Genomic DNA, 10,692 nt, shown 5'->3' on the forward strand with positions numbered 1-10,692 from the left:
TCCAGGTTGGTACAACCGACTGTACATCAACTTCACCCTGCGACGACACATCTTCTTCTTCCTGCTGCAAACCTACTTTCCTGCTACTCTGATGGTCATGTTGTCCTGGGTGTCCTTCTGGATTGATCGCCGGGCTGTCCCTGCTAGAGTCTCCTTAGGTAACTAAGCCTAGGTCATAGTCATCTGGCTAGACAAGACAATGGCATTTTAGAACATACAGTCTCCCCTAAAAGTATTGAAATGGCCTTCTGATTCTTATTAGTCTGACTTTATTTTCACTTAAAAAAAAATCAACAAAACATGTATTTGAACCATGGTGTTCAAACATTTACACCACATGGGAAATGATGTTCAAACCCAAACAAACCTGACGGTCAAGCTGCATTATTGATGCAACTCAGTCAGGAAATCAATTTTTTCTGTTGTAGCTGAGAGCCGAAGAGTTCTAAACTTTTTCCCATATGATTCTCTATTGGTCGAGTTATTGATGCTGTATATACAGTGCAATAATAAGAAACTCATGATAGCCTCTCACCAAGGCACTCTAAGCTTGATGTTGGTATCCAGCGTTCTAAAGTTGCAGAGTTTCATGCAGCTGCATTTTAAAACAGCTGAATATCTTGTTGGATGAGTTGAACTTGGTTTTAGATGATTTGTGGCATTTGCTCACTGTTTACCTTTTTACGTTAGGATTGGGAATAACCTGATGAGCCCGGTCAGAGTAACTTGTTCAGTCTGTTTAATGAGTCTGATCACAGAACAGCGAAGTGGACCAGAAGAGGACCTACTCCACAGTCTTGCAGGATGCAGTTCTAACCCTAATCGGACACACCTGTGTCTAGAGTTTGAATGAGCTGACACAGGTGCTTCTGTGTAGGGCTGTCACCACAACCGGCATATCCTGTGGCATTCCAGGAGATGGATTGCCCAAAGCTGACCTAATATTTCAGCCCTACAACTTACAAATTGCACTGAGTGCAGAAACTTTACTGAACTTCTGCTACAAAGAATGAGCAAATAGTACTGACATAACTCATAAGTATATACAGTACTGTGCAAAAGTCTGAGAACACTCTTTTTCATTTAATTTCCAGTCTAAATTGCTATTAAGTACAGGTTATTCATTTTTCAGTGTCAGGAAATGCAGGAAAATATATACAGGAAATTACACAGAAACCTCAACAACTACAACAGTACTGTAGCCTTTATTATAGCTTTGTTACAGCTTTATTACTGCATGGCCTGTCAGAGTGTAGGAATTTTGAAGAAAAGTCTTAACGCTTTTTATCTGAACATGTTGCAATAGAGTAATTACTGCATTTTCTTTCTTCAGGTATCACCACGGTGCTCACCATGTCCACCATCATCACGGGGGTGAATGCCTCCATGCCCAGAGTGTCCTACATCAAAGCCGTTGACATCTACCTGTGGGTCAGTTTTGTCTTCGTCTTCCTCTCTGTCCTTGAGTATGCAGCTGTGAATTATCTGACCACAGTAAAGGATGGCAAAGAGCGCAAACTCAGGGAGAAGGCGAGAGAACAGGTAACTTTTCACCTTTGCCTGCATCTGATGAAAATTTTCATAATTTGTATTTAAGATTCGCAAGTATGGAAAGCAAATTTCACAGGGACAAAACTTTTACTAGCCTATCACTGTGAAAAAGGCATGAATATTCTGCACATAGCCTTGATATGAATGCATTATTGTACCCATTCTGCTGCATGTAAATAAAGACACTTGGGTCTACCTGAATCAATTGGTTGAATGTCTAAATGCTTCTTTACATTTGCACAATAAACCAGCCAAACAGATCACTTTCTACAAGCAGTGATAAACTATTCTAAAACTCCTAGAATGTGTTATGTGCAAAACCAAAGGTGCAGTTTTTGGCTTGTGGGCTAACTACGGTTTGCATGATAACCTGCAGCCATTGTAAATGGACGATTGAATTCATGCACATTGTGAGCCAGGGACAGATTACTGCCTGGGCCAGCAGGGCCAATGCCCAGAGACCTCTACCTGCCAAAATGTGCTGTTTTCAGGCCAATTTCTATTTTCATTTATTACTGGTGCATGAAATGTTGTTTAGTGAATGTAGGGCTTCTGGTTTTATGGTATGGCTTGGTTTGACTTGAAAGACAAAGATAAGAAAACTTAAACTGTATTCAAATTGAGTCACAGCTGTTACAATAAACAGCAGAATATTGGACTTAGCAAAAGTATCAAATGTCCAGTGTTGGTCAAAGGACTTTGGGCATCTAAAGACTTTTGCACCCAGGTACAATAATGGTTGGATTATGGTACATTTATGTTTCCTGCGTAAAGATACTGAGATGTACCCTTGAGGGTACCACCCCAGTGACAAGAGGGGTACTGCCCATTTTTTTTCCTTGAACATATCAAGGATATTGTCAGTGCTTGTAGACCACTGACCAACTGCATATTTCATTTCAAAAAGAGCAAAATTCCTCCTGTTTAACTGGAATTATTGCAACACAGTATGCAAATTATTTTAAAAATCATTGTGCTCACAGTTTTTGATAGTATTTTTACCAAATAGCTTACTGTTCTATTAGTATTCTATGCAACTATGTCTGAAAAAATAAAAATCATGTTTCTAGAAAATTTCTTTAAGCAATGCAACGTTATATATTTGTCATATTGCCCCCTCTAAATCAAATAATTTCAAAGCATCTTTTCTTGGTATAATTTAGTGTTCTAATGACAGCTTCATTGTGGCAAACTGAAAGCACAAAAAACATGAATAATACAAAACCAGAACATTAGAAGCAAGAGCCAAACAATGAGACGCCACTTAATATTAGAAACACCCACAGAGATAGCACAAACAAAAGGGATAGATATATTAGAATGAGTCCAGAAACAGGCTATTTCCAGGGGTTCTTTAGACAGTGCACTGAACATTAGGTATGCTTCCTCCATGAACATTTTTGAGTCAAAATATAACAAATACAGTTTTACATCACTTCTTTGAAATATTTATGCAGGGTGGCCATGAGTTTGGCTCATGTTTTTGTCTTGTGCACTGATATTTCACAGAATGTTAGACTGTTGTTGTTTAAAATGTTCTTTATAAGTAAAATTGACTTCATACGATGAGCCTCATACCTTGTTCAAGACAGCATTTGTCTTTGTTTTACAGTCTCTGCCTTGTACCTGTGGCCTGTCCCACGGCAGGACTATGATCCTGGACGGGACATACAGCGAGGCTGACAGTAACAGCCTGGCAGGGTACACTCGTGCTCCCATGGCCACCGAGGAGCCCCCTGAGAAACAGGAGCGCATGGTGGTCCACCTGTCCCTAGACAATGAGTCCACGGGAACGAAAAAGAAAGGCCTGCGGGGCTTCCGCATCATCCAGAACACTCATGCCATCGACACTTACTCTCGCATGATCTTCCCTGGGGCCTATATCTTCTTCAACCTCATCTACTGGTCTGTGTACTGCTGAGCTGCCTCACAGCAGGGAACACAGGCCTAGAGAGTGCTGTAAATCAGGCCGACCCAGTGCAATTGGAGTGCTTCTGGCTGTAGATACTAGTGGAATCTAAAGACTTAATGCTTTTTGGTGTACATGAACAAACCAAGTAAGAAACAAGACTGCTGGAAATATAATTGAGCTTTCGAATCACTGGATGTACCTCATCTCATGAAGGAGTAATGTAATATTTGTGAAAACATTGTGAAACTTTTGACGTGGCAATAAGAGATTTCAGTGCTTGGACCCCTCACATTGCACCGTAAAGTCTGAATGGCACTACCACAAGAGACTTTCAAAAAGCTCAAATCTACCCAGCAGATTTTCTTTGTGTTAGAGGGCATGCACCGCTGAGTGGGATTTACATCAACTTTTCCTCAGCTTGGCTCATTTCTCTCCTCATTTGAATTCCTGGCTGTGCTGACGTCACGCCTCCACCATGGCTGAGCTGTATGTGTTTGGACTCTAATTGTGAAACTCTGTGCTTTCTGCACTTTCTGGTCTTACTACTGGCCGGTATTGCTTACTGTGGCATTCCAAAACCCACGCTAAATCATACAGTCCAAGAGGAGAGCATTACTTTACCTCCATTCAACTGTACCAGCATCCAATGCATGAGGTGAGGCAGGCTAATGGGTTTTTATAAGACAGATAAGCTACTTATATAACTAGTCCTGTGTTTTTTGTCAGTTATGCTAATTTAAAAGGCAGACACTCATCCTCCACTTTATTAGAAACACCTACCATGAACTTCCCCTCACAGGCCACTTTATGAGCTGTAACTCCCGTAGTGTGCAAAAGTCAGAGACCACCCTTCAGGTATTGTATTTCCAGTCAAAACAGCTATTAAGTACAAGGTATTCATTTTTAGTATCATGAAAGAAAGCAGAAAATATATATTCGATATAAAATCATACAAAAGCCTCAACAATCACACATATATTTTTTCAAGCTTTAGTGTGTCCACCCTTTATTACAGCTTCCATTTTTTTCTAGAAACATGCTTTGGCAGGGATATTTTTCCACACCTCCAAAGTTCAGTCTTAGATGTTGGTTGCACTTTCTGCTTCTCACAATCCAAGTAATCCAAACACATTCAGTGATGTTGAGATTTGGACTCTGGGATGGGCAGTGCACTGTCCATTTTCTCTATTTCTTTTGCTCAGTAATAGCCATAGGGTTGAGTTGTTTTCTCACAGTGGCAGGATGGACGCAAAAACCTGTGGATGATTTCAGCTCTGAAACAAGAGTGGAGCTTGATTTTCTCCTCTCTCTCAAAGATGAAAGCTTTAAGCACTGTTTATCTGGGACAGTTTTGGTGGTCTATCAGGTCTTGAATGGTTGTTAAGAGTCCCATTCTCTCCATATTTCTATATCTTAATCTTTGTTTGACCTCCAGGTTTTTAAATGTTGCCTTTCCTTGTGCAAGTAGATTATCTTAGATCTAATTCTCTCAGAAATATCTCTTTAAAAATGAATAACTTATACTTATAGGCCATTGTTGACTGGAAACTAAAGTAAGGGTGAAATCTGACTTCTGCTCAGTTCTATACCTTATATGTCAGTTACAGATTGTAGCCCATCTGTTGTTATGCACATCATCTATTTCTCAACATTGGCCAGTTTCTGACCACAGGACTGCTGTTGACTAGACATTGGGTGGTGGACCATTCGTAGCATAAGCAGTGTGGTAGTGTGTGGTAGGTATGAGTGTATCAGACACGATGGTGTCACTGCTAGACCAACAGTGGTCCTCCACCCAACAATATCCAGCCCAAAGGGACTCTGTGCTCCAACACTGACCAACGTTGGCAAGAATGACTAATATGTGCACCAACATATAGGCCACAGTCAAGTGTCCACCAGCAAGCTATGGGTTTCTGATAAAGTGGCCAGTGAAGGGATATTCTTATATACAACCTCAATTCCAATGAAGTTGGGACGTTGTGGAAAACATAAATAAAAACAGAATACGATGATTTGCAAATCCTTTTCAACCTATATTCAATTGAATACACTACAAAGACAAGATATTTAATGTTCAAACAGATAAACTTTATTGTTTTTTGTAAATATTCACTCATTTTTAATTTGATGCCTGCAACACATTCCAAAGAAGTTGGGACAGGGGCAACAAAAGACTGGGAAAGTTGAGGAAGGCTCAAAAAACACCTGTTTGGAACATTTTGAACAGATTAATTGGAAACAGTAGAGTGTCATGATTGGGTCACAAGCAAGGATGGGGTGAGGTTCACCACTTTGTGAACAACTTCGTGAGCAAATAGTCCAACAGTTTAAGAACAACATTTCTCAATGTGCAATTGCAGGGAATTTAGGGATTTCATCATCTACAGTCCATACTATCATCAAAAGATTCAGAGAATCTGGAGAAATCTCTGCAAGTAAGCGGCAAGGCAGAAAGCCAACATTGAATGCCCGTGACCTTCGATCTCTCAGGCGGCACTGCATTAAAAACTGACATCATTCTGTAATGGATATTCCCACATGGGCTCAGGAACACTTCAGAAAACCACTGTCAGTGAACACAGTTCGTCGCTCCATCTACAAGTGCAAGTTAAAACTCTGCCATGCAAAGTGAAAGCCATAGATCAACAACACCCAGAAACACCGCCGGCTTCTCTGGGCCCGAGCTCATCTGAGATGGACTGACGCAAAGTGGAAAATCGTCCTGTCCTTCAAATTGTTTTTGGAAATCATGGACGTTGTGTCCTCCGGGCCAAAAGCCAGCATCTCTGATGGTATGGGGGGTGTGATAGTACCCATGGCATGGGTAACTTGCACATCTGTGAAGGCACCATTAATGCTGAAAGGTACATACAGGTTTTGGAGCAACATATGCTGCCATCCAAGCAACGTCTTTTTCAGGGACGTCCTGCTTATTTCAGCAAGACAATGCCAAGCCACATTCTGCACGTGTTACAACAGCGTGGCTTCATAGTAAAAGAGTGCGGGTACTAGACTGGCCTGCCTGCAGTCCAGACCTGTCTCCCATGTGTGGTGCATTATGAAGCGCAAAATACGACAACGGAGACCCCGGACTGTTGAGCAGCTGAAGTTGTACATCAAGCAAGAATGGGAAAGAATTCCACCTACAAAGCTTCAAAAATTAGTGTCCTCAGTTCCCAAACGTTTATTGAGTGTTGTTAAAAGGAAAGGTGATGTAACACTTCTTTGGAACGTGTTGCAGGCATCAAATTCAAAATGAGTGAATATTTGCAAAAAACAATAAAGTTTATCCATTTGAACATTAAATATCTTGAGTACATTCTATAGGACCGTCATGTCTCATTAGAAGCACATCTCAGAATATGGTTGACGGTCAGAATTTTGATATGTATTCATTTCTTGGAATACTAGCGATGCTGTACAGGGCTCTGTGTACAATGTAGTATTTAGGTGCTGCCTGTTGGCTGGGTCATATATGTTTTCTCACATGGGTGACATTTTACTTGAACTATGTTTTTTTAAGAACTTTTTTGAGCCTTCTGAGATATGCCTCCATTACTTTGTTACCTGTGTACTGACACTCATTCATTACTGACAGAATTCAACTCTTTTAGCATCATCTATTGTGACGGTGGATGAAGAGCACTCGTAAAGGAGTGAATGAATGCTAATGTTTTCAGTGAATTGTAAAGGAATAAAAAACTTTTGTGGACAGCCCTCACTTTTACATCAAATACAAAGTGTATCAAACCCTTACATTGAAATATTAAAAGTTTAAAATGGGAAGTCAAAAAACCACAAGTTATTTTTGCTTTATTGTCTTTATGCTGTTGAAAAGTCTGAACTTGGTCATTTTGAAGTTCCACTCCTTGATATTTGGTGGTCCATACTTAGACCACTATTTGACAGTGTGTCTGAAGTAGGGATGTAAAAGATTAACTGATTAAATAATGAAAAAACAAATTTTTTGAGCAATGCTATCACTAAACTGTTAATTCAGTTCCTATCAAAACAGGCAGGCTTATCAAGTTTGTTTTTGAATTGGTGATAAAATACTAGGTAGGCTACAAACACACTGTTTTGCTTCGGAAAATGTGATGTATGGAAGTATGGAGAGATGGCTTTCAGAAGTTACTGAGCTGCACTGAGATAAAGCTAGTCCCAGGCCTTATATATATATATATATATATATATATATATATATATATATATATATATATATATATATATATATATATATGCTCATTAAACATTCTCTATGTCAGAACCTGGCATTTATTATATATTGATATTTAATGGGTTGTGTCTTTAATTTTAGGCTTACCAGTTAATGACTAATTGCTGACTAATAAAGTCACATCATTGGCTTCCACTTTGCTGTGGGGTGGGTGTTTGCACCCCCCCAGTTCATGCATTCAATATGTCTCTTGTGTAGTGCTTTGCCTTGAAATTAACTGTCAGTCACCAGACCTATTGTATCACCCATTTACCACCCTTTGTAACAATTTTCTAGAACTACCACTGGGTTCTACTTCAAGGTATTCATCATACAGTAATATACAGAAAAATTGGGCCTCATTCACCCACCATCCTTAAGAAGAAATGTCTTCTTGAAACACACTTATGCAGCTTTTACGAAGATTCTGATGTTCAACAGTGTTTTCTTATTTGGGATCTAGTTAAGAACAGATTCTATGCACCCTCAGGAGCACAAAGGCATAGACTTTTCTTAGGACCTTTCTCAAGAATAAATTTAAGAAAAAGCACAGCACTGAATATTATATCATTGTGTCTATTTATTTATTTTCTCTCTCAGATGGAGCTTAAGAATGCATAAAACTTGAGCCGCCTTAACCGTGGGCTGTTTGATGATTTACTCTCATTTATTTGAGTTGATTTAAATGAGTTTTGCGAAACCACTGCTTAAGTTTTACTCAAATCAGTTGAGCTTTGGTAGTTTTACATTAAAGCTAAATACCATGATTGATTTCTGCTAATTAAATAGGTGAGATGTAAATAAAGTTATTCAGAGTGGTTTGATATGAAATGCACCATTCTAGACAAACCTAATGAGCCAGAATTGTTCACTGCGGTGGGGATAGGAACCAGATGTCTGAAGAGTTTAATGTCTCTAAAGGATCTCTCAAAGAAAGCAGGTATATCAAATGGTTTGCATGATGCCTGAGACACTATTTCACGATTCCTTTGAGATAAGACATTGGTCTGAAACGTATCTTTAAAAGCATTAATTGCAGATAGGTACATGGCGGGCAAAATAGTTCCCAAAGAAAATGTATTCTTTCAGATTTATCACTGTTTTACCCCATTGTCAACATCATAGAAACTCTGAAAGTGTTTCAAATTAAGTGGAGGATGAGTGCCCGTCATCTAAGTTCACTGCTTATTTTGCATAGTAAATAAAATGGCATTATTTGAGTTATAAACATTTATTCCTATCACAGCTGGTGGAAAGAAAACTGAGGCAGTATATTTCCATACAATCAAACCACTTCAAACAGCCGTTTACACCTCAACAATTAAATGGAAGTGGAATCGTTTAACTGGGTTCACATCACTGAAAGCTTCTGTAGTGAATTTTGGCATATTTATTTGTAAAGGCCAGAGACTCAACATTCTGCCCCCAACACCAACATTCTAATGTTTGTGGTCATCTTAAATGTCCTCAAATTAACAAGAGTGAATGGAGACAAAACATTCTAGATCAGTGGTCTCCAACTGCAGTGCTGGACAGCTACATTCCTGCAGAGCTTTGTTCCATTCTGCATCCAATAAGCTGCCTGACCCCTAATACACCTGATCCAGCCAATCAGGAGCTTGCGTAGAGGTTGATTGTCTGAAGCAGGTGTGGCAAATTGCGTTTGAAACTAGGCTCTGCAGGAAGGTATCTGTCCAAGACCAGAGTCCATGGTTCTATATTGGCCTAACAATCACAACAACAACAAAAGCTTTCTCTTTATTTATCTGTTGGTTTTTGTTTGCACAGTTTGCTCTGGCATTTAAAGCGTACATGCATTTATTTTGTTGGATCTTACTGAAATTTTTTCACTCATACTCGCACTACTGCGAGTATTACTCAGCCCTTCACCTGCTCAGTAGCAGGAATCTGACCATTCAGGTGTGGCTCCTTTCAGAATGTTGGTGGAAATGGTGCAGTGTCACTTTTTCACCCACTCTTCCACCTGGTTGTCTAGCATGCTTGCCAAACCATAAACACTGGTCACTAAACCTTTCTGTGACTACTCTAGTGTTACTGCATAAACTACAACTAATGTATGCACCGTTTTTTTATTTGCAGCTAATCAAAAAAGATGAATAGGCCTAAATTACAATGAACATTAAATGCATGAGAATCTATTGTGTCAATGATGGTTCTGTAACTGTTTTCTTTTCTTTTTTTAACAGCAGTGATTCCTAAATAAAGATTGTACTTCTCTTTTGGTGGGCTGAGCCATTGCTGTGCCATATCTAGGCCATATTCATTTCACAGCAGCAGTGAACTGTGACTATTACATAAGTGCCAAAAAACAATCAATATTACTAATTTCTGCTGTCATTCCAGTGCGGTTTAATGTTAGCGCCGAGCTAGCACTTGTATATGCACACAGTTTTTGGCTGTTCCACATTGCTTTAGAACCTAGACATTTTCCATGTTTTGAAGCTTACAACAGACATTAACAGATATTTTACTGTGCATGTTGTAGTTTTACAGTGACTCTTTTGGTAAAGAGCCCCAGTATAGAGCTACCACTGCTGTTTTCCATTTATGCCAACTAACTGAAACCTGGCTAGACTACAAGCTCATATTTGTGCTGGGAGTCTCCAAAGAGTAGATTCTCCAGTTCCAGTGTAGTTTTGCTAGGCTGTTGATATGCTAAGGTATCCCAGGTGGTTGCTAATATGCGTGTATGTATGTGTTAGCATATATCTGAGTCTTATGTCTCTTTGGGCCGTGTTAGAGATCATTTGTGGCAGTTACATCTGAATTTTCTCAACATTACATCATTCATTTCCTATGGGAAAACAAATTGTCTTCAAATGAACACTGAACAAGAAACGTACGTGCCATTGGTTCCAAAAGCACAAGTGTACAATTTGTGTACAGGCTCTAAGACTGAGGTTCTAGCTTGTAAACTGCACCCCCTGAAAATGGTACAAAAATGCATCAAATAATGATGATGATGATAATAAAAAGTTAACAAAAAAAG

At 39.3% G+C, this 10,692-nt stretch overlaps 1 protein-coding gene across 1 annotated transcript in view; it reads left to right on the forward strand.

The window, feature by feature from the left end:
- The window catches only part of gabrr2b (gamma-aminobutyric acid type A receptor subunit rho2b), a 57,356-nt gene extending 51,865 nt beyond the window's left edge, over positions 1-5,491 (forward strand). The window contains exons 7-9 of the mRNA XM_017697668.2: positions 6-158; positions 1,334-1,542; positions 3,164-5,491. Coding sequence (XP_017553157.1) covers positions 6-158; positions 1,334-1,542; positions 3,164-3,472 — 671 coding nt within the window. The 3' untranslated portion in view covers positions 3,473-5,491. The remainder of the gene's footprint in view (positions 1-5; positions 159-1,333; positions 1,543-3,163) is intronic.
- The last annotated feature ends 5,201 nt before the right edge of the window (positions 5,492-10,692 follow it).

The sequence above is a fragment of the Pygocentrus nattereri genome, chromosome 4 (genome assembly GCF_015220715.1).
Source record: "Pygocentrus nattereri isolate fPygNat1 chromosome 4, fPygNat1.pri, whole genome shotgun sequence".
NCBI lineage: Eukaryota > Metazoa > Chordata > Actinopteri > Characiformes > Serrasalmidae > Pygocentrus > Pygocentrus nattereri.